Source organism: Barbus barbus, assembly GCF_936440315.1.
Source record: "Barbus barbus genome assembly, chromosome: 28".
NCBI classification, from domain to species: domain Eukaryota; kingdom Metazoa; phylum Chordata; class Actinopteri; order Cypriniformes; family Cyprinidae; genus Barbus; species Barbus barbus.
The window spans coordinates 29,091,751-29,116,245 of NC_136756.1; the positions used below are offsets into that span (position 1 = coordinate 29,091,751).

Here is a 24,495-nt window from a genome sequence, read left to right on the forward strand (position 1 = left end):
CTATATCCGGGATTCAAACTGAACAAATCAGAGAGCATTAAGAACACCAGCATTATTCTGCTGTTCCACGTTAAAACTAGAAAATAGTTTGTTCATTTAATGAATAAACGTGATTAGCAACTGTAATGTCCTACCTAAGTTAAACTGCTTCTGAAATGCATGTTAAAAGAAAATGAACTGTGGTCGCTCACTTTAATTCAAATGGCTTGAATGATAAAAAGATTACTGTCTACTAATTTTTCAGTTGTTTTTCATAATTATTTTTTTAAGGAACTTTTTAGACGATTGATGGACAGTTAATGAAATCTTTGGGCAGTTTTTGCACGTGTGTACTTTTTATTTCAAGGCTTCAGCTGTAGTTTTATAAGCAGATCTATGATATTCTCATATCGTTCATCTCTATTAGAGATCACAGTCTGGTCTTGGTGGATAAATATGGTCTTCTGAAGGATAAATATATCTTAATGGCTTTGAGATGCATTCATCTAGATGTATTTTGCTTCTAATGTGACGTTCCTTATATTTGTGGTGCTTTCATTCGCAGGATCATCTCCTGACCTGCTTTCCCTTGTTTCTGATTTGAATGAAATGTCATGGATGCTAAATGATCCACATTATGTTGCAACTTCAACATCAATGCGTTTCTGCTTATTCAGTCTTTCGTCAAAGCGGTGATATGGCGGCCTCTAGTGGCGTGATGAAGTTACTGCGTTTAAATACATGACCTGTGCAGTGTGGAGATGAAAATGTCTGTTTTTTTCAACTGCTTACACACATTTTCTAAACTTTACCTCTTTTTTTTCAAAACTTAACACACAAATCCAAGAATTGCACACACAAAATGCAAAATGCCTCACATCTCTTGCAAAATGACGCACTGCATTCAAAAGGTCACAAACACATCTCAAAAGCAAACATCTGTCTTACATTGTAAACACTTTTGCCATAAAACATTTTTGGATATGATATACACACAGTAATTCAAAACCTAAAGCTCTTCTTTCATGAGCTCCTATGATTGAAAGTAATTGTCAGAGAGATGTTGCAAAGTTCATGGTAAACACAAAAGCAAGATTGAAACCAAACTATTTATTTATTTTTACCGTAAGCATTTGTGGTTGTGAATACTATATTACATACAGTAAGAAAGAAAAGAAATGCATTAACCATCTGTAGATGGACAGAAACCAAACATAATTTTGAAAGAGGTGAAACTAACAAATTGCAGTATAATATACTATTTTATACAATATAGCCTGAATGTGTTCTTACAGTCAGCTGTACTGTTGTGCAGCGTGATAACCCACCAGACTGTGACCAATCATGCAATGCAATGCAGTAAATAAATACTAAAATATGTTTTATAGTATACCTTATGTTATTGACCTTTGGCCAATGTATAGGCCTATTCTAAAGCCATGATTGGTTGGTGCTAAGTAAAGAATAGAGTGTTTGCACATGTGAGGAGTTAGTGTGAAGCACTGATGAATTAGTGAAGTGAAGTGACACACTGCCAAGTATGGTGACCCATACTCGGAATTTGTGCTCTGCATTTAACCCATCCAACACACACACACACACCGTGAACACACACCCGGAGCAGTGGGCAGCATTTATGCTGCGGCGCCCGGGGAGCAGTTGGGGGTTCGGTGTCTTGCTCAAGGGCACCTCAGTCGTGGTATTGAGGGTGGAGAGAGCGCTGGACATTTACTCCCCCCACCTACAATCCCTGCCGGCCGGAGACTCGAACCCGCAACCTTCGGATTACGAGTCCGACTCTCTAACCATTAGGCCAAGACTTCCCCATTAGTGTGGCATTTTGACTGGTTGTGTTTTAAAAAGAAAATCAAGATACTTCCTGTTAGAATTTGGTGTTGTGGTGGTGGTGGTGGTGGTGGTGGTGATGGCGCAGTGGATAAGACACATGCCTTTGGTGTGAGAGACCCGGGTTCGAATCCACTGTGAGACACCAATGTGTCCCTGAGCAAGACACTTAACCCCTAGTTGCTCCAGAGGCATGCGACCTCTGACATATATAGCAATTGTAAGTCGCTTTGGATAAAAGCGTCAGCTAAATGAATAAATGTAAAATGTAAATGTGTTACATAGAAAATTGTGTGTTGTGTTTTGCAAAAAGTGTTTTATGAAATTGAAAACTGAGTCCAAGGCCAAAAAGTAGCGTATGGTTTTTGCAGATTTGGTGTGTGGTTCTGGTGGTTGAGTGTCAGCTTTCAGAAATTGTGTGACAAGTAAAGATTTTGTGTGTAAGCAGTTGAAAAGAAACTAATCCTCAGGCCATCCAAGATGTAGATGACATTGTTTCTTCATCAGATTTGTAGAAATGTGTCACTGCATCAGTGTCTCAGCAATGGATGCTCTGCAGTGAATGGGTGCCGTCAGAATGACAGCTGATAAAAACATCACAATAATCCACTCCAGTCCATCAGTTAATGTCTTGAGACCCAATATAATTTAAGAATAGCCTAACAAGAGATCAAATTAGTTTTAACGCAGATTTGGGTACAGTGAACAACCCAATGTTTTTAGAGTGTAGGAAAACTGTTCTCTTAAGGTGTACATTTATTATTATAATTTTTATTACTATATTTTTGTTAACTTGACGATACAATTGCATCTTTCTTTGCTTGCCTCATAGATAGGCCATCTGCTTACCAATAATGAAAATACATAACTTTTAAACTGATTCACAAATGTTACCCATCTAAAGCTTTTCTTAAGAAGTACAAGTCAGCCGTTGAAGTAAGTTGCTGTTTTTGTCTCTCTTGTGAGGAAGACTTCGTTCACGTGTTTTGGTAATGTACCCACACTCAAAAATGTTGGTCAGATTAATGTTCATTCAGTTTTATTTTGTAAGTGACTTCTCTTTTTGTTTTGAAGATGTTTTCTTTGGATTGTTGGGCCACTTAAAAGAAGATAGTACAGGAAAATATTATAAAATAAATTTGAGTTTCCTGTTAGCCACACAGTGGATAAGACACATGCCTTTGGTGTGAGAGACCCGGGTTCGAATCCACTGTGAGACACCAATGTGTCCCTGAGCAAGACACTTAACCCCTAGTTGCTCCAGAGGCGTGCGACCTCTGACATATATAGCAATTGTAAGTCGCTTTGGATAAAAGCGTCAGCTAAATGAATAAATGTAAATGTAAGTGCAAAAATAGGACGTTTATAAATAAAATATCCATAGCCCTATATTTCCATCCCGAAGATACTTTCCACGTCGAAGACATTAATCACAAATCTACAAACAGATTTAGGTGAGTTACCTGGTGTAAAAACTCCATTAATATGACGAGCTGCACCTCAATGCATGTTAGATGGGGAAAAAGGGATCGAGTTTGTAGCTTAATTCACTATAATTTACATAGTTTGACCACAATTCAGTTGGTGATAGTGCAAGGAAATAAGTTGAAGTGAATGTTAAATGTATCAGTATGTGCAATAAACATTTGAGAAATAGTTATTGTATCGGATTGTAGTGTGAAACAGCTGAAATGTGTTGAAAAGATTAATTGAGAATGATTGAGTTGTGTAGTTTGTATTGTTCCAGTGCTCATGAATCAGTGATCTGGTGTTTGTCAGATGTTCAGTGCTGTCTGTTCATTCTCCTCTTCTGGATTACTGTGTCGCTGGAGATCTGCTGATGTTACTGAGTAAGTTTGGTGATCATTTCCCGGAGGCTCAGTTCTGTGGCTGAGATGCTGATGGCCATTGATTCAGTCCACAGACTCGGTTCTGTGCACAGGTATCTAACACTGCTCAGTTCACCTACACATGGAAATCATGACAGAATGACATGACAGGGGATTTATTCACAGACAGAGAGTTTTTTTTAAAGGACATATTTAGTAAAGTGGGAAAACTTAGAATTGTTTTAGAAGTGCAACTTAAAAAAATCTTTTAGTATGTAAATAATTTAATTTAATTTAGCTGCCTTTAATCTAACTTTTAATATGTTTATTAATTTATTTCTATACTTTAAAAAAAATAGAATAAGTCAAAATAACAAATACACCAATTGAATAACAAATAAAGATTTTTTTTTTTTTTTTTTCATAATTATTTTATAGATCAATGATCCTATGTGGATCATAATCATCATTCTAATGGTTTTTATGTAAATTAATCTGATTTCTGATATGTGTGTCTGTTCTTAGTCTGTCTTTGCATGTAACATTAATTTGTTCATAAACTCTTTGTATTGATTTTACTCTGTAATAGGAAAGTCTTTAATTTTTGTCTAATTATTTGTTCTATTTGTTTATCTTTAATCTCACTTTAAACTTGTTTGTTAATTTGTTACTTATATTTTATATGAATGGTTTGATCAGCATGGTCTATGGCAGATTTTTCTTTGTGTCAATTCAATAAGCAAGACATAAATATTAAGTCATTTAAATTGTAGAGACACTATGGGTGAGTCACTGATCCATTTATAAAAACTCATTTTCTTTCTTCCTGAATGAATCATTAGTTTTGAAAGAATTGATTGAATAAATGATTCACTTATTAAGACAATGGCTTGCCGACATCTACTGGCATTTTTTTTCACATTTAAAAGTATCATTCTATTTTTTTTATTTTTTAAATGTTTCTAGATTCCCAGATTCTAGATTTCCAGTGTTTTATATTTATATCTATATATAAATAAAATTTCATTATTTGTGCAGTTTGTAAGTGCAGTATACTTGCATGTACAAGTGCTAGAAAAAAAATAAAATAAAAAAGTTTCATGTTTAATGAGGCCTATACGGTGCCTTTTTTTTAAATAAAGCCTCTTAGGCAATGTAGCTTTTAAACACACACACACACACATAGCCGGAAGCAACTGTTTTGAAGTTGAAAAATATGCATCAGAATGTCTGTCCTTTGGTGTGAGTGGATGTTCATTTTGTCTCCAGAAGCTACATCTTTTTGGTGCGAAAACAACAGCACCAACACTTAAGTGTCTGAGTCTGACCAATATATATTGCTGAAAGTCTTAAGTAATGTGCTTTAGTAATCTGATTTATTTGTATAGCTCTTTTCACAATGCATATTGTTTCAAAGCAGCTTCACAAGTGTTTCAGGAAGTAATCTGTCAGCAATGAGTGTTTAATAGTGTAATTAAATTCACACAGTTCAAAGGTCGTTCGCACAGACACAGATCTGTTTATTTGCTTTGCACTGTCATCAGGCACATTCAAGCACCTGTGCTTTAGAAGTACAATAAATATCCTCAGACACTAGAGGACGCTGTGACTATTTATACTGTATTCTCTCTCTCTCTCGCTCTCTCTCACTCAAACACACACACACTCACACACACACGCACGTTTTGTTTTTGTGAAAAGTGGGGACATCCCGTAGGTGTAATGGTTTTTATACTGTACAAACTGTGTGTGCTATTGCCCTACACCTACCCTACACCTAAACTTAGCCCTCACAGGAGACTTTGTGCATTTCTACCCCCCCCACCCCCCCAGGAGTCAATGTCCTGAAAAGTCACCTTCACCTTGTAAATACCTGTGTCATTATACTAATTTATGTCCTCATTTGTCACAAAAAAGCGTGCACACACACACACACACACACACACACACACACACCTAGTGGATGAAAGCAGTCAAATCAAAACCATTGGTGATGGCTGTAATTATATTGTATTTTTAGTGTTGTCTAGCACATACAGTATATCAGTGATGCATATCTGATACCATTTCATATGATTCACCTTTTTAAAACATTTATTCAATTCAACATGTATTTATTAAAAAAAACAAACAAAAAAACATTTAATTTGATCTCTGAGTGTTCAGTTAAATAATTTAAAGCTGCTGCACAGTTAGATTTTTAATGTCAGTGCCATTTAAAATAATTCAGAGTGGAAATGATGATCTTTGAAGTCATTAAGAACACAGCTATCAAGTTCACGCAATGCTCTGATGTGTGTGAGTTATATCTGAATGGAGGATCACTTATTTCATTGTAATATACAGTATCATTGATCACCCAGCCATAAAACTTGCTTTACGTTGAAGCACAAAGGAATTAGACATTACAGGCTTTCTGTGCAGCTGCTTTGAAGTATTGTAAAAGTGCTATACAAGTACATTTGACCTGACTAGATAAGTCCAGTTGTTAGGGTGATCAGTGAGCTTCTTCAGTGAAGTCCTGGTTCAATAATACTTGAAAATACAGTAATGTTACATTTTATATGTCGTAGATGCTCTTTACACATCAAGAAAAAAAGAACATTTATTAATCTCTGGATTGATTGATTGATTGATTTATCTTCATCAAAAAATAACACATTTATATATAAAATGTTAAGATGTTTTTGATAGCAGACTCCAGTAATGTGAATATCTAATGGCGAACATGTTGACCATGAGGCATCTTCCTTGAAGGAGGAGGGTACAGTATAAAGCACTGGGATGTTTCTCTGTTGGTATCAGTTCACTCATCTGTGCTTACAGTGATTCAGATCAGTGTGTGAGCGATGCTGAACTCAAGCGGAGCGAAATACGTCACTGTTTCTCTTACCAGAGAGTGGAAAATGGAAAACCAGTCACATGCACTGTTCCAGACCGGCTTTCAGACACACAAAGCTTGATGCTTCTGCATTTTCATTGGTGTAGAAGAAATATTGAAAATAACCAGCCTTTTTTTGACAGAAAAGTAAGCTTCTTAACCATTGACCATTAACAACTTCTAATATAATGCAATATCACACTAACAAGCATGATGTTGTTCTGAATACATTGGTTATGCTCTCTTACTAGAGACACATTGCTTAAAAATATAATAATTGTTATTAAAATAACACTAAAAAAGGTCTCATTTGTTATCAAATGATGTTTACAGCATTCATTAATTTTCGTTCTTTTTTTCAAAAATGCATTCATAAATGTTTAAGTGAACATTTAGTGCAATAGATTCAATATTCATTGTTAATTCATGTTTACTTATATAGTTAACTAATGTTAAATGAAACATTGTAATATTTCTAAAATTATTTATTAATATTGCTTTTGTTTTGTTTTATAATGATGTGATGTTTTGTAATTTCTTACACATTATTATACATATATTTCTATATAAGCACAGTGCGCTTCTCTTTATGGGATTTCTGAGTGATGGAAGTCACACACGAGGTCATCTGGAAGGAAAATCAGATTTTCTCATGCTGAAACTGCTGCTTCTTTCCAAGCTGAGGTAAATAGCACACACACACACACACACACACACACACAAGCAACAGTCAGGCGGCGGAGGATGCGCACAACATGAGCAACAGCCAATAGAGCTCATAGACAGCAGAACACGGTGAAATCCGACTCTCTTCTGCTCGTTTAGCGTCGGGAATGTGATCTAGAAACACTTCGCTTATTCAATCTTTCGTTATTCTGGACCAGATCTCCGGTTCATCTTCTCGGTTCGGCGGAGACGCTTCACATCACAGGTGACTGATTCATTTCTCCTCATTTCTGCGTCTGTGCGGAGGTAAAACGCTCTACTTGATGCGAAATAACACGAATTCGTTTCCATGTGAGATGTCGTATTCAGAATGAGCCTGGATAAATTAATTCATCATGGCTCATGTGCGTCCCGTTTATTCCTAGAGATCCGTAAGCGCGCATATTCCCTTATTTCATATCTAATAATGAATTCTCGCTTTAGTGGATAAAATCGTCCCGTTTGATTCGGTGTGATGCACTGATGAGATTCTGATGAACGGATCCGATCAAATCCGGAGGAGACGCGGAGCTGGAGCCCATATGGAGAAGAACGAGATCATTTGTTCGTAAATGAAGATGAATCGAGAGCGGATTTATGAGCAGAACCGGCTCTTCCACTCGCATGCCGTTTAAACGGACCTCAGTTTGGCTAGAAGTGGCTTTTAATAGACCAGATTTGAGGCCACATGCGATTCTTTTGGGATTGGGTTGCGCTGAGAAGAACATGGGTTTGTTTTGGATTTATGATGAGCTTTCATGTAAATCATCAGAGGTCTGCAGTTATTGATCACTGATTGGATCTTTCCTTAGGGTTTGTTAAAGGGCTCATGGGTACCAGGAGGAGAGGGATCTCTCTCTCTTTCTGTATGCATATGTGCGTTTTCAGTATATCATGTTCACATGCATATGTCTGACATGATTTGCTACAGGTTTTGCTTGTGGCATCAGTAGATGCAGTTCACAATATTACCTACTGATGGCAAAAGTCAAACTGCGATGAAAACAATTCCTGTAAAAACTATTGTGTTAAAAAAAACCTGCTATACTTGAAATAATATATGATCTTATAATTAATATGTGTATTTAAAAATTCCTGACATGCATGCAAATGTTTCATAATGCATGATTTTCTCATTTAAAAAAATATATTTTTTATTTTTTAAATATTATAAATTAGATTTAATTAAAAAATAAAGCTATTGATTTATTTTTGCATGAAAGCAATCACAGATTTTAATGCAAGTGATGTTACTGCAACATAAAAATGGCAAAAATAAAAAAAATTAAAAAAAGATTTATTATTTAGATATGCATTAAGTTTATCTACTGTAGGTATGACACCACTGATGAAACAGCACAGCAGGAAATGATAAATTAATTATTTTTAATGATAATTCTACAAATATATAGTAAGACCTCCAAATAAATGAAGTTTGATTATATATTTTTGGTCTGATTTTCACTCTCTTTTTCTGTCTGTTTCATTACATGTGCAATAGTATTGCAGACCATGTGAATGCAAAAACTGCCAGTCCTTTCCAAGAGCAGCGTGTTCTCCTTCAACTGGATCTAGACCAGAAAACTGGACTTCAGTCGGCAGGATTATCACTAGCATGACTGGACTCTGTCTCAGATCATCTATTTTGGATTATTCTTCTGAGGAGGAGTTACTTCGGAAAGCATGATTACTTCCAGAGCTGGAATACTAGAGACTAATCTAGTTTATGTGGGCAAACTCAATTACAGCGGCGAATCCCTCATGTGAACAGAGCAGCATCTAATTCGTTTTGCTGCAGGACGTGCATTGACTTCTGCTGTTTGTGCGTTCGTTCTTAAGCAAAATCAAGAGTTTTGAATCTTCACAATGTGTTTTCAATAGGAACATTTTCTTGGAACGTTTTTCCCTGCATATATTGGGACGAAATCCACTCTGTTTGCTGTTGGTGTGGAGTTGAATCAAATGGCTCGTCCCGGCTCTGGGGTTCTGGTGTCGCTGGGAGGCGGATACTCGTCTCAGAGCATGGCTAGGGTGGTGGTTTGGGAATGGATGAACGAACACGGCCGCTGGAGGCCATACAGCGCTGCCGTTTGTCATCACATCGAAAACGTCCTGAAGGGAGACGCACGAGGGACCGTCATACTGGGGCAGGTGGATCCGCAGCTCGCACCCTACGTCATAGACCTGCAGTCCATGCATCAGTTCAGACAAGACACAGGTGAGTCACAGTGACATGTTGTTTACTTATGTAAAGTGGATTTGAATTTAATGTGAATCGGTGCATTCAAGTCATATTGCGAATTTATGAGTTGAATGCTCATGAAAAAGTCTTCCTGGGAAGTTCGTAATTTTCATGTCAGGTGCATTCAAGCAAAGTTTTAAAGGTGCTGTATGTAGGATTGACACCTAGCGGTTGAACTAGGTATTGCAGTCCAAATTCAAAATATTGGAGACTGTTTTTTTTGGCCCCTCCTCAGACTTGATGCACACGCAGGTTGCCAGATTAACCACACCAACAGGAATGAGCGCACATGACGATGAATCACATTAAATACGCTGTGTTTTCCGCCAACTGGCAACCCGGGGTGCCGAAATACAATTGGGTAAACTAGCAGTGGGCGGGTTTAACAAACCATAACAAACACAGACATCCCAGGCCGGAATGCACATTTTCAAAGGAGAATAACTGACTGTAGCATTGTTTTTCAGATAAACAAGTATGTTAACTTAGCATGTTTCTTAAATATCTGCAAACATATTATGGTATTTTTATGCTTTAGTAGAGTCAAAATCCTACATACAGCACCTTTAAGATATGCTAAGACAGTGTGCTTCTTTTACTATGAATGGGAGAAACTGCAACACAGAATAAGGTCCGCCTTCTAAATAAAGAACCCATCGCCAATAGACTGCATTAGTGCCTGCCCACTTTTTCAGTGGCGCTGCTGTTCTGAAATTATTTTTCCTATGGGGAAATTAATAAAGACTTCTTTAAAGTATTATACTCTATGAACCAAACCAACTAGCTATGAGGAGAGTCACAACATTATAAACTTTGATTCGAAGCAAAAAAGTATTTGAAAAGCAGACAAAGATACAAGACTGTGTACTTAACAACATAAATGAGGGAAAGAACTACAATCCCATGAAGCATTGCGAATGATAGAATTGAATTTAATATGACAGAGAAAAATAACACTATTAAATTAAAGTTTTTGGTTGTATTTATAGATACAATATATTTTAAGTTCTTTTGCAAAATATGCATAGCTATACAAATATTAAATTATTTTGAGAGCACAGATTGACTCGATTACGTCATTCACAGCATTTCATGGGAGTGAGCGGAGCTAAAGAACTCTTGCGCTTTGCTTAATGCAACTGTCTGATTGGTGGAATGTTCTGCACAGCATCATGGTGTCAGTCCTCTGTCCTGTGTGTCATGTGTTCCTGCCTCTTGTGCCCTTATTTGGTTTGTTTCCTGTCCTTGTTATGTGATTAGTAGTTTATTCTGTTGCAGGTGTGTGTGTTTGACTTAATTTACCGGTGTATTTATAGTCCTGTCTGTGTAGTGCCATTTCGTCTGGTCTACTCGTTACTCCCCGGTGTTCCTGTCAGTGTCTGCCCTGCCTTGTCTTGTCCTGATGTCCAGTAAAGTATGTTATTTGAGTTACGACATGTTCCTTGTTCCTCCCTGCTGTGTGCACCGTGACAGAAGACCAGAACCTATGCAGTAAGCATCGTCCCTTCACTTTGTTTTGTTTTGTCCAGGTTTCTAGTGTGTTTTTTTTTTGTTCCTGTCTTTTGTGTTTTGCCCGCCGTTCGCGGGAGATCACGCCGCGGTCTGTGGGAAAGCCCACCCACCGTCTGCGGCTCCCCCAAGTCATGCCGGCCGCTCACTCCAGCCTGCCGTTCGCGGGAGGTGAGCCCGCCGTTCGCGGATCACCGAGCCCGCCGGTCGCTGGAGAGGAGGCTGCCGTTCGCGGGAGGTGAGCCCGCCGTTCGCGGATCACCGAGCCCGCCGGTCGCTGGAGAGGAGGCTGCCGTTCGCGGGAGATCTACGCCGCGGATGGTGGGTGGGCTCCCTGACTCAATGCCCGCCGGATCGCCGCTGAGTCAATGCCCGCCGGATCGCCGCTGAGTCAATGCCCGCCGGATCGCCGCTGAGTCAATGCCCGCCGGATCGCCGCTGAGTCAAGCCGGCCGGATCGCAGCTGAGTCAAGCCCTCCGGATCGCCGCTGACTCATCCCCGCCGTTCGCGGGGTATCACGCCGCCGTCCGCGGCTCACGGACCCCGCCGTTCGCGGCTCACCGACCCACCGTTCGCGAGAGATCACGCCGCCGCTCACAGCTCACCGACCTCGCCGTTCGCGGGGTATCACGCCGCCGTCTGCGGCCCCTCTAGTTGCTGTTTTGCGGGGAAGGCCAACCCGCCGTCCGCGGTCACTCGGCCCGTCGCCGGTTGTGGCTTCCTCCAGCCCACCGGTCCCCACCGTTGGTATGGTCAGCCGGACGGCTGCCGCCGTATTGACCAGTGACCAAGGTCTTTTTAATAAATTCCATTTCGTTTGGTCCCAGGACCCTGATACCCCCGAGCTGCCCCATGGAAATTTTAGGGGGGGGGCAGAAGGGTTCCGGCAGGAGTGGCCGAGGAACGAGGCCATGGGCATGAGGACCACCTGCCATGGCCTCCTGAGCTACACCTCGGCCTGCGGCCTTCTGGTCCGCGCTGGAGGCCCCGTTCGGTGTATGTTTCTGTGTCTGTTCTGAGGGGCCTCCAGAGCGCCCCCCCCTCCCCCCCTCCCTCCCTCCCTGATGGAACTGATTAGGCTCGGGACGAGCCTTTCGGGAGGGGGGAGTTATGTGTCATGTGTTCCTGCCTCTTGTGCCCTTATTTGGTTTGTTTCCTGTCCTTGTTATGTGATTAGTAGTTTATTCTGTTGCAGGTGTGTGTGTTTGACTTAATTTACCGGTGTATTTATAGTCCTGTCTGTGTAGTGCCATTTCGTCTGGTCTACTCGTTACTCCCCGGTGTTCCTGTCAGTGTCTGCCCTGCCTTGTCTTGTCCTGATGTCCAGTAAAGTATGTTATTTTAGTTACGACGTGTTCCTTGTTCCTCCCTGCTGTGTGCACCGTGACACATGGTTAATGTGTTTTTTTCACCACAAATTTTTGCTATTTAACATGATTATTTTAAAAAGTTGAATTAATGTGAACAGATGAATTGAACAAAAGCGTGGACAATCGATTAACCTCAGAGCTTACAGCAGGTGTGTCTTTGAAGGTTTATCGATTTTTGTTAAAATTGAATCATTATGCATATTTTCATTAAATAATTGCACATGTATTTTATACATGCAACTTAGCTAGCTTTATATAGATTATATATAATGATTAAATTTACAATATCTTCAGATATAGAATAAATGCATAAAAAAAGCAAAAACACACTTAGTGTGTGCATTCTTTATTAATCATTTTGTAGAAGTAGTCTACAAAACTTTTTTGGAATATTTTGTAGAAATGTTACATTTGCCATCTTGTTCTGATTAAAGTGACTCACATCTGATGTCATAATTACGACATCCCAACTTGTAAATATGAACTTCCCAAGAGGACAGTAAATGTGTAGACTGCTATATAACCACTTACTACAGTTCCCACACATCAAAAGCACACCTTTCAAGGTTAAACGTTCAGCAAAAGTGCATCGGAGGAGAGACTGAACGGATGGATGGTTTGAGAGATGCACTCGTGTGATAGTGCATGAATGCATGTGTGTGTTTGCGGTATGTTGCATTTGAAGTCAACTAGATGAACAAAGACAGCTTGAGGGTTTTTGGACTGTTTGGAAAATCTGTGCAGTTCATACCAAGAGCAGTTTCTCTCTGAAGACTCTCTCCGCACACACACACACACACACACACACACACAAACACACACACACACACACACACACACATAGATCGGTGCGTCCCCATGGCTCTCTGTTCGCATGATGCCATTGCCGCAGGCCACTGTTTTCCCTCATGAGAGAACAAATGACCTAAAGTAGAATGGTTCAGGGTTAAATTAGGACACATGGGATGCTCCATGGAAAACTGATCTGTGTGTTATTTTGGTGCATGTTTTTGTTCATTACAACACAGCTGAAAATTGACAAATTGACACAACTGAACTTGAAAATTTCTATGGCAATAACTTCACTAAAAAGTGTTGGAAAATGTATGTTTATATTCAGATTTCCTTAAAGGTCCCATGACATGCTGTTTTTGGATGCTTTTATATAGGCCTAAGTGGTCCCTAGTACTGTATCTGAAGTCTCGTTCCCGAAATTCAGCCTTGGTTTCAGAATTTCAGCCACTACGAGCCAGTCCCAAAATGAGCTTTCCTTAGGACGAGCCATTTCTGTGTCTGTAGCTTTAAATGCTAATGATGAGGAGAGAGGCGGAGCAAGGTGGAGGGTGGATGTGTGGCCTGCAGCTTGCAGCCACGGTACAATGCGCTAATGTTGACGGTGGATGTTTAGCAATGGCTCGTAGACACGCAGTCGTTCAAAGCAAGGCAAGGCAAGTTTATTTATATAGCACATTTCATACATAGTGGTAATTCAAAGCGCTTTACATAAAAGAAAGTGAAATAGACATTAAAATCAATAAAAACATGGAAATAAAAATAATAAAAACAAGGAATTTTAAAATGATATAGAAAATGATTTAAAATAAATTTAAAGAAAATGATTATACATAAAATTTATTGCAGTCAGTTCGGACATATAGCACAGTGCTCATTCAACAAATGCACAGTTAAACAGATGAGTTTTGAGTCTTGATTTAAATGTGGCTAATGTTTTAGCACATCTGATCTCTTCTGGAAGCTGGTTCTAACTGCGGGCCGCATAATAGCTAAAAGCAGACTCCCCTTGTTTTGTGTGAACCCTTGGTATTTCTAACTGACTCGATCCTAATGATCTGAGTGGTCTGTTTGGTTTATATTCAGTGAGCATATCAGCAATATATTTAGGTCCTAGACCATTGAGTGACTTAAAACGGGTAATAAACGAGTAAAAGTACTTTAAAATCAATCCTAAATGTAACTGGAAGCCAGTGTAAGGACTTGAGGACTGGTGTGATATGCTCAGATTTTCTGGTTCTAGTCAGAATCCTGGCAGCAGCGTTCTGGATGAGCTGCAGCTGTCTAATGGTCTTCTTGGGAAGGCCGGTGAGGAGACCATTACAGTAATCCACCCTGCTGGTGATAAAGGCATGAACAAGTTTCTCCAAGTCTTGACTGGAAACAAAACATCTAATTCTTGCAATGTTTTTGAGATGATAGTATGCTGATTTAGTTACTGCTTTGACATGACTACTGAAACTAAGGTCTGTCTCCAGAATCACCCCAAGATTTCTGACTTGATTTTTAGTTGTTTGACCCCTAGAGTCAAGGTATGCATTCATCTTGAGAACTTCATCTTTGATTCCAAATGCAATGATTTCAGTTTTCTCCTTGTTTAACTGAAGAAAGTTCTGGCACATCCAACTGTTAATTTCATCAATGCATTGGCAGAGGGAGTCAATGGGGCTGTAGTCATTTGGAGATAAGGCTAGGTAAATCTGGGTATCATCAGCATAGCTGTGATAGGCAATTTGGTTCTTCCTCATTATCTGACTTAGTGGGAGCATATACAGGTTAAACAAGAGCGGTGCAAGAATTGAGCCTTGTGGGACTCCACATGTCATGGCCGTCCACTTAGACTTCAAGCTTTTCAGTTTGACCCAGAATCTGATCCGGATGGAGAAGCACCAGATGAAGAAGTTGCAACTCAGCGGCTACAACAGGACGTCTCCGAATAGTTAGTTTAAAATATTGTGTCTGGATACGGTCAGTGTTTCCCACACATAGACTTGTGGACTTGTAGACTACCTGGGTGGACCGCAACAATATCCACCGCCCGCTGCCATCAGCTCCCGCGTCTCACACACACGAGCGCGACTTTAGCACAATATTTAGTAACTTTCAGACCCTTTAGACCCTTTTTTCCCATAACGGGTACATACTAACAAACCTAGCAACTTAAAAAAAAACCTTATCATTCAGTTGGAAGATGTCTCCAGTACTGCCCCGCGAGCGCGAGGTCTCTCTCCTGCGCAGTGTCGCCTCTCTCGGCGTCTGTTCTGAGCAGCGAGTGGCAGAGAAGCAACGCTTTCAGTTTGCCTTAAAGCAGCAGAATCATCAATAAATCATTTAAAAAACAGCGTTTCAAAGCACTTGTCGCTTACTGACTGTTTGCACTTTTAAATATGAACATAATTTGTCTGTTAACATGCGCAGTTTATTACTCAGACGCAAAACAGTTCTTCGCTCGTTTGCAAGCCATGATGTCTCTCGAGAAAAAAATATTGCGCTAGCCTCGCACAGTCGTAGCTCATTTTCTCATGGGTGGGCAAAGCAGAGAAAGGGGAGGTAACCTTTCCCTGTATGACGACATAAGGGGAAGATTCCAGATCGGGCCATCTGAGCTTTCATTTTCTCAAAGGCGAAGCAGGATACCCAGGGCTCGGTTTACACCTATCGCCATTTCTGGCCACTGGGGGACCATAGTCAGGCTAAGGGAACTCATATTAATTTTAAAAAACCTCATAAAGTGAGCAACCAGCATCCAGATCACACTATCCATGTGATTTGGATGCTGGTTGCTTTGAAACCACAATATTACACAGCAAAAGAGTATTTGTCTTATTTTTCAGTACATTATCTAAACATTCTTAAATCAAGATACTTGGGAATTAAGAAGCAAAATCACATATGAATCTAAAAAAAGATTAAAAATAAGTGACTTTATACTTAAAACAGAAACAAATATCTGACAGTGGGTTAAGAAAAACAAAACCCGTTTTCCCTTTGAATTAAGTTTATTTTTTCTGACCGCATTGGCAGATCTCCTCAAATAAATGTTTCTTGATTTAAAAATGTTCAGATACTATTGTAGTTTTTGTTAATATTTTTAATTAGACTTTATATATTTTCTGCTTTCATGTTCATTTAGTAATTTTGTAGTTTTGTTGTACTTTAAACAAGACAAAAAATTCTGAGTAAGTAAATTTATTTTTTTATTTTTTTGCAGCGTAGGCTTTTAAACTAGTTTAAGATCTTGAATTTTAATGGAATATATTATTAGACAATTTCATTTGCATTTAAGCCTTTGGCAGACATTTCGTTGAGGTGTACATTTTATCAGTTCATTTATCCAGCAAGACTTGATCAGACAGTTTCACTACATTTTACTGGAAGACCAGGATGTAAATTCAAAACAGTTCAAAACTGCACTTTTCAGCAGGAAGGTTGTTTAAATGGAAGTACTTCCTCTGAGAAACTCTTTCAGACTCTGGATTTTTAGGCCTTCTGGGTAATCCGTAAAACCAGGCTAAACCTAAAATGAGAAATCAACGTCTCTCATGATGACCCCTGACTCTGTGGTTTTACGGCTCCACCAACTTCCAGATGACTGTGTGTGTGTGTGTGTGTGTGTGTGTGTGTGGGTTTACTCACTGTAGTTATACTTGCAGGAAATAAATTTTCCCCAGACATGAGCTAAATCTGACAGAACCTCCCTTTGGGAGTTTTTAAAATTGTAACCATGCAGAAGGTTTTCTTTAATGGTGGTTAGTCAGAAGTCATCTATAAACAATACAATACTATTTTATGTCTTTATATAAGTGTATTTGAATAAGGGTCCTATTATGCTTTTTCTCTTTTCAACTTTAGTTAGTGTGTAATGTTGCTGTTTGAGCATAAAAAGATCTGCAAGGTTACAAAGCTCAAACTCCACTCTGAAAGGAGATATACTCCTTCACAGAAAACACTCTTATAAAACTGTAAAAAAACAGATCATTCAGACTATTTAGAGGTGTGTGCGTGTAGAATAGATTTGATTGTACTTGGAATTTTGCCTTATATTGAGACGCTTATCGAAAATTAATATTTGAAAGGCAGTAACTACTTGAGTAGGGCTGCAACAACTAATCGATAATGAAAATCATCAACAACAAATGTCATTATCAATTAGTCGCATCTGCCCACCGTGCACAGAAAACCTCCACCAGTTGCATCAAATTATAGCACTGAATAAGGCATTTCTATGGAGGAATTGAATCTAAATTCAATTTCTCTTTTATTGTCTCCTTTATATAATATTTATCTTTTATTGTCTCCTTTTATATAGTCCTTATGGAGAATATGACTTGGGTCACCAATCATTTTAAGACTCTACTTCCTAACAGACCTCTCAGAAATGTCCTGAAGAGAAAGTGGGGACAGCATAAGGGGACATGACCGAAGTTTTACAGTCAAATTGCCAAACCAATTTGTAAAACCATAACATATTATCGATTCAATAGTTGATCTGTACAACAGTAACATGATACTTTTATCCACCCCATAAACCCTGAGCTTTCGCAAAAAATGCAAGCGCTGACTAGCTCGTGTACAAACAGTCCATTTGATGACTCCACCGCAGCTGAGAATCAAAGTAGAGACCTAAATACTTATATGTTGTTACCTAAATGAATCTAATAGTGGAAGAAACCGAGTGAGCTGCTTCAGGAAAGGTGCATGATCCAAGCTTACCAAAACATGCCAATGCTTTATTTTAAACTTCAAACTAATGCATTAGCATGATGTTTAACATATCCTGTCAAGCGCTTTGAAAGATGTGTGCGATTAATGTGTGATTTGATTCCTCAGCCCAAAACTTTCATTTTATGGTTATATCCTTATCTGTAAATGTTACATATTCATGCATGTGTTTCTATTCCCATCCTGAAAGTCTGCGTTAAACTTCAGAATTTACTGAACGAATGGTGACGCTTCAAACTGACTGAGTGCAGTAGAGAGGGGGAAAATTAATATGCAGAGCAAAAATATTGATATTTTTTATATATATTTTAAAAATGTATATATTTTGCTGAAATGTCTGTTATTGGATGTTAAATTTAGTTTTAAAGGTCAACATGTAATTCAAGCATTTTTGAATGTGTGTGTTCATGCAGAACATTCCTCTCATCTGTTAACATTGAGTTTGTGTTTTTCTTTATCATCTTCATTTTTAGTGTAGGGTTTTAAACTGTCCTTTGTCCGTAAACTTTGCACATAATGTATAGCAAAGCTATAGATATATTCCCCATACAGTATGTTTATAGCGTTCAGTTGGCAAGTCTGTTTGAAGGACAGCATTGGGCAACATGTGGAATTTGTGTATTTTGTCATTAAAAAGAAAGGCTCTTTATCTGATTAGTCGAAAAAATAACCGGCCAACTAATTGATTATCAAAATAATCGTTAGTTGCAGCTCTAGTTATGAGTATAATCAGTTCTCTTAGACTAATTGTAGCTACACTCTCAGAAAAAAGGTACAAAAGTTGTCACTGGGACCGGACCCTTTCAAAAGATACCCCTTTGGACCTTATTTAGCCCTAAAGGATGTATATAAAGACCATAAAGTTGCATATTTGTACAGAAAGCATACATATTTTAGTACCTAAAATGGTACAGAATAGTACTTTTTGAAAAGATACTGCTCCAGTGACAGCTTTTGTACCTTTTTCTGAGAGTTATAGGCCCACATGTGTTTGTGTGTGTAAAAGTTTGGAGTGCTTGTTTAATATTATATGGATTATATGTATGTATGTATGTATGCATGCTTATTTTAGCTGTCCTGGTTCTTCCAGATGGAGCTCTCTTAATAGACTGAAGAGTTCTGAGATTTATCTGTCAGTGTGTGTGTGTGTGTGTGTGTGTGGTAGTGCTGGTGTCCCTCCCTTACTGCTTGGATATGAGTGATTTTCTTTGAGGTTTCCTCGTGTGCAGTAAGTATACAGTACGGGATGGAGTCTAGTAAACAGCAGCTGGTCGCTAAGGTCATACTGACATCACTCAGCCCTGCAGAGAAAATTAGACCAGAATTCCTCGTTTCCTCAGCCTTATTTCATGTGGGATGCAGTACATGTGGAAAGGAGTTTGATGTGATGTGAAAGGAGTTTTGCTGCTCGTCTCTACTGAGACGTTAGAGTGTTGTGACTGGTTGCCAGGGTTGCTATGTGGTTGCTAAGGATGTTTTTGTCATTTTTAATGCTGTTGCTATGGTTTTCAACGTTATTTAGACATGTTACTATGTAGAACAGTATCTAGTGTATTCTGACTGGTTGTTGGGGTGTTGCTATGCAGTTTCTGTAGTGCCGTTGATTGTTGCCAGGGTGTTGCTGTGTTGTTTCTAATGTGTTTTTAACCATGTATTTATGCAGTTGCTAGGGTTTTCTAAATTATAATTTTTACTTTTTTTTTTTTTTGCATTTTGTTCTAAAGTCACTAAGGGGTTTAAATTGGTTACCAGAGTGTTGCTATGCAGTTGCTATGGTGCTGTGAATTGTTTCCAGGGTGTTGCTGTGTTGTTTCTAAGGTGTTTTAAGCATGCTTTATGTAGTTCCTAGTGTTTTCTAAAATTTATTTTAGCATGATGCTATTAAGTAGCTAGTGTGTCCTTAGTGGTTGCCAGGGTGTTGCTATGCAGTTGCTATGGTGCTGTGGATGGTTGCCAGGGCATTGAAATGCGGTTTCTAAGATGTTTTTTTTTATGTATTTGCTAGGGATTTCTCATTTTTTTTTAGCATGTATTTTGCAAGGGCATTCTTATTGTTTTACTAGGGTGTTGTTATGATGCTGTAGATTGTTGCCAGGGTGTTGCTATGCAGTTGCTATGGTGCTGTGTGTGGTTGCCAGGGCGTTGCTATGGTTGCAAATTTTTCGTTGTTGTTTGTTTTTGTATGTTACTCTGTGCTTACTTGGGGGGTTTTTTCAGCGGTTTTCTAGACCAGCATCTGGAAATAGTAAAGTAGCAGCACAGCTCTCTTGATTTGAGGAATCATTCACGTCTGGAACTGCATGATGAACACACTCAACTTTATTACTCACTGTCAGAGGTTTCATCACATCTCTGATAAGGAATGACTGTGTGTGTGATGAATGGCAGTGTGAGATGTGATTGTGTGTGTTTGAATGGGGTTTGATCTCTGGCCAGACCGAATCGATCTGTTTGTCTCAGGAGAGAGTCTGTGGTTTTCTGCAGCGCTGTAGACGTCTTCTCTTACACGTCTCACACGGATTTGAAAAGTAACTCTGCAATCATTTGTTTTGTTCAGCTGACTGATGTGAAGTGTGTACTTTACAGCAGGCTAGAAATATGCATTATTGAAGGACGTGCAGAATCCGCCAGTCAATATTAAATCAATATTAATATTAATGTTAAATATCAGCCAATCAATATAATGATCAGCAGCATAACTGGTAATAACTGTAGAAAATCAGATTATTAATATTATTAGTAGTAGCATTTCTATTATTATTATTATTATATAGTGGATTTATTCATTAATTTTATTTATTTACTTATTCATTATTTATTTTTATTTAAATATTTTTTTTATTTTTTTATTTTTACTTTAAATCAGTGTCTGTCTGATTTATATTTTCATCGTTATTTTAATATCATTAATTATAAACCAGGTTAATTTTGTTATTAAGATTATTTATTTGTATTAATTTATCCATTCATTTTAATTCAATCATTTATTTGTTTTTTATTTATTATTTATTGTTTTTTCTTTTAACTTTAAGTCAGTGTCTGTCATACTACATCTTTATTATTATTTTAATATTTAAAATTATTATTTTAATAGTAATTTTTATAGTAATGTCAGTATTTTTTAAGGATTTTGGATTGGCAACTAATTTCTTATTCAGCATATTTTAAGAAAACATGTTGACCTTTATAATTCTTTAAAAATAACCTTTATAATTCCCAGTTCTGTAAACATTTTTTCAAAAAAAAAAAAAAAGAAAAAAAAGGAAAAAGAAAAAGCAAATAAGATTGAAAATTCAAAAGATTTTTTTAAGAATCTGTTTTGAAAAGGAATAATTTTTCTTGCTGCTAAAATAGGCTAAATATTTTGCTGGATAACGAGTTCGTAACTGCAGTAGGTGTCACATAGCTGCTAATTTTGCATAATTATTTTTATCAGGACAATCGCTGACACTCAAACTTCTGAAAAACGTTATAAACTGACCTGACAAACCATGATGTCATGACTTTTATGATTGTCAGTCAACGGTGGCAGAGATAAATTCAGTACTTTACTTGTATTTCATAACAAATGCAATGGCAAATATATGGAAAATTAGTTTGACTAATTTTGTATGACTCTAATTCAGTCATAATAGCCTGTGGTCCCTGGTTGGCCAGCCACTCTTGGGTCATGAATATTCATTTGGCTATGTGATATCTGATTGGCTGTGAGCTCTGGCCAAGAACAGAGAGCTTTATTTCAGTCCAGTGCCAAAGCAGCCAGTTGGCAGGTGTTTCTGCTTGGTCTTAAAGTTTGTTTTATGCATCTGGCTACTTTTTGCCCTTCATGCTGCTGTCAAATAGTTCATCTGCCAGAAAGTAGATGGGTCGTGTTTCTAGAGGTGAGGGTTCAGGTCATGATCGATTATGTTTTGTGTGAGTGTGATTGGCTGTGATGTTTTGGTTTACCTCAGAGACAGATAGTTGACATATTAAGATTTTCTGCTTTGACCGTGAGAAACTGATGTGTGAACGCTGATGTGTGTGGTCACAGATGTGTGAGTGTCTTCCTTGAATACAGGTTTGTGTTGTCTAAGAGTTTTTTTTGTAGGAGATTTACGTGTATAGAGTCTCATACCTGCGTGTTCTTACTGAGAATGAAACTTACGAATGTGACTGTGTGAACAGGTAACTTTTAGAGAGCAGTTTCCCAGAAAACAAAACAAGAGTTCAAAAGTTTGGGGTCTTTTTATAAAAATGAATACTTTTATTCATCAAGGATGCATTAAATTGATGAAAAGTCACCGTAAAGACATTTATAATGTCACAAAAGATTTCTATTTCAAATAAATTCTGTTTTTTTCCACTTTTGATTTATCAAAACATCCTGAAAAATAAAATGTATCACAGTTTCCACAACAATATTGTGCAGCACAACTGTTTGCAACATTGATAATAATCAGAAATGTTTCTTGAGCAGGAAATCAGCATATTAGAATGATTTCTGAAGATCGTGTGACACTGGAGTAATGATACTGAAAACTCAGCTTTGGTCACAGAAATAAATGACATTTGAACACATATTCACATAGAAAACAGCTAGTTTACACTGCCCTCCAAAAGTTTGGAAATGCCCTAGAAAAGTGGGGTTTTGGACAATTTTGGCATGAATCCTTTTTAATTTGTGATAATTTTGCACTGATAATGGACAACACAAACTACGAAAACATATTTTATTACATAAACAGTTCATACATAGAAAAAACTGATTTTCGATGTGCTTGGGGTCATTGTCTTGTTGGACGGTTGGGGTGTTTCCAAACTTTTGGAGGGCAGTGTACATACTAATAATATTTCACATTTTTACAGCATTTCTGATCAAATAAATGCTGCCTTGATGAGCAGAAGAGACTTATTTCAAAAACATTGAAACCCTAAACTTTTCAATACAAGTTTATGTTGGAGCTGCTAGTTAATTTCTGCACCGTTAATGAAACACACCCTATTGTAAAAAAATGATGATTGTTTCCTTATGCTCCTCCCCTCATCTTCTATTCGTCAGGCACACAGATAGCCCCGCCCCCAAAATCACATCATTGGTTGAGTTTGAACACACCAGAAACTAGTTAAACATCGCACACCGCAGCTTTAGGTGTCATGTGTGTATTTACCAGCCGTCTCACTTGCAGGGCAGTTCATTACTGCAACCATTTCTGTATTAATATCACGCTTAAAGTTTGCACACTGAAGCATTTTAAAACAATTAACCGTAAAGGTTATGTAGGAGAGCCAAGACACCTCATCTCTCTCTCTCTCTCTCTGTCTGGTCAGCACTTGCCTTGTCTTGACTGGTGAGATGAATAATATCAGCCAGATGCTTTTTGGCAGCAGCTCCCCATGCGGCCGATCCAGAATGGAGTAGCGTACGGCCACAGTTTCCACTTTGCTCATTAGGAATGACAGCCAAAGGTGCTCTTAGAAGGAACTGCAGTCTCAAGATGAATTTTAATCAGGCAGAACATGCCACGGCCTTTAGTCTATACACTTACTGTATTTTACTTTCTGACACAAAGTTTTAAACAAGATTCTTATCGTTAAAGAAAATCTAAAGTCTTTTGTTACTTAAAATAAATGTTAACTGAAATAAAAATGACAGACATATAAAAAAAAAAGAATAAAAATGGCAAAAACTAAACTTATTAAAAATCAAAAAGAAAATGGAAAATATAAAGTAATTCTAAATATTAATAAACAGTGTATAATATTTTTATTATATTTTATTACGTACGAATCAATAAAACAATAAAAACAAAACTTACTAAAATTAAAATGAAATTTAATTTGAAATATGAATAAAAACTAATTTATTATATTTTTATTATACTTTATTACACACATGCATTTTATTATATATCTGTACTTATATTAATAATAATACAATTAAACTGGTTTGTTGCTTGTTCTTCTTAGCAATGCAGCGACTGAAAAAAAAAAACAAAAATATTAAAAAAAAAAAAAAAAAAAAAAAAATATATATATATAATGATCTGTTTTTTTTTTTTTTGGGGGGGGGGTTTTTTTGAAAATGCAAGTGAAAATTAAAAGGCTCAATGATTAGTGTCACCCAATATCATCATCGAGAAATTATAGTTTTTAAAATAGTTTGAAATAGTTTGTTTTTGTTTTTATTTTAGTAATTTTGTCATTTTTAAGATTTTTCTATATAGTTTTTATTCATGTTTATTTCAGTTTTACACATTTTTGTACTTAAAGGCAAACTAAATTAAAATGAGAAATGATTCCATTGCAATTAGTTAAAAAAAAATAGGTTTGTTTTTTATATCAAATAACTTTTTGTAATGGTTTTAGTTTTAGCTATCTGTTTTACCCATTTCACATAATTCTTTGACATGCTGTAGGCATGCCACGAGCGACAAGGAAAGTTTACCAATTATATGTCGTGCCCAGTGCTGTCAAAATGTTAAAGTACTGATGTTGTGTGTGTGTGTGTGTGTGTTGATGTACTGTGAAGCCAATTCAGGTACTCATCTTGAAACTCATCTTGGTACTCATCAGAAATCCTTCTGACATGTTTTGAAGGCAGCTAAATGACAAGCTCCGCCCCCCCAGATAGTTTGGTT

At 37.6% G+C, this 24,495-nt stretch overlaps 2 protein-coding genes across 2 annotated transcripts in view; both read left to right on the forward strand.

Moving 5' to 3' along the window:
• LOC306848635 (synaptic plasticity regulator PANTS-like) overlaps positions 1 to 24,495 on the forward strand; it is an 806,624-nt gene that overhangs the window by 473,197 nt on the left and 308,932 nt on the right. The gene's annotated exons all lie outside the window — the stretch shown is intronic.
• Positions 7,248 to 24,495, forward strand: part of dtx1 (deltex 1, E3 ubiquitin ligase) — a 46,612-nt gene continuing 29,364 nt past the window's right edge. Inside the window, exons 1-2 of the mRNA XM_079383265.1 lie at positions 7,248 to 7,465; positions 8,741 to 9,457. Coding sequence (XP_079239391.1) covers positions 9,202 to 9,457 — 256 coding nt within the window. The 5' untranslated portion in view covers positions 7,248 to 7,465; positions 8,741 to 9,201. The remainder of the gene's footprint in view (positions 7,466 to 8,740; positions 9,458 to 24,495) is intronic.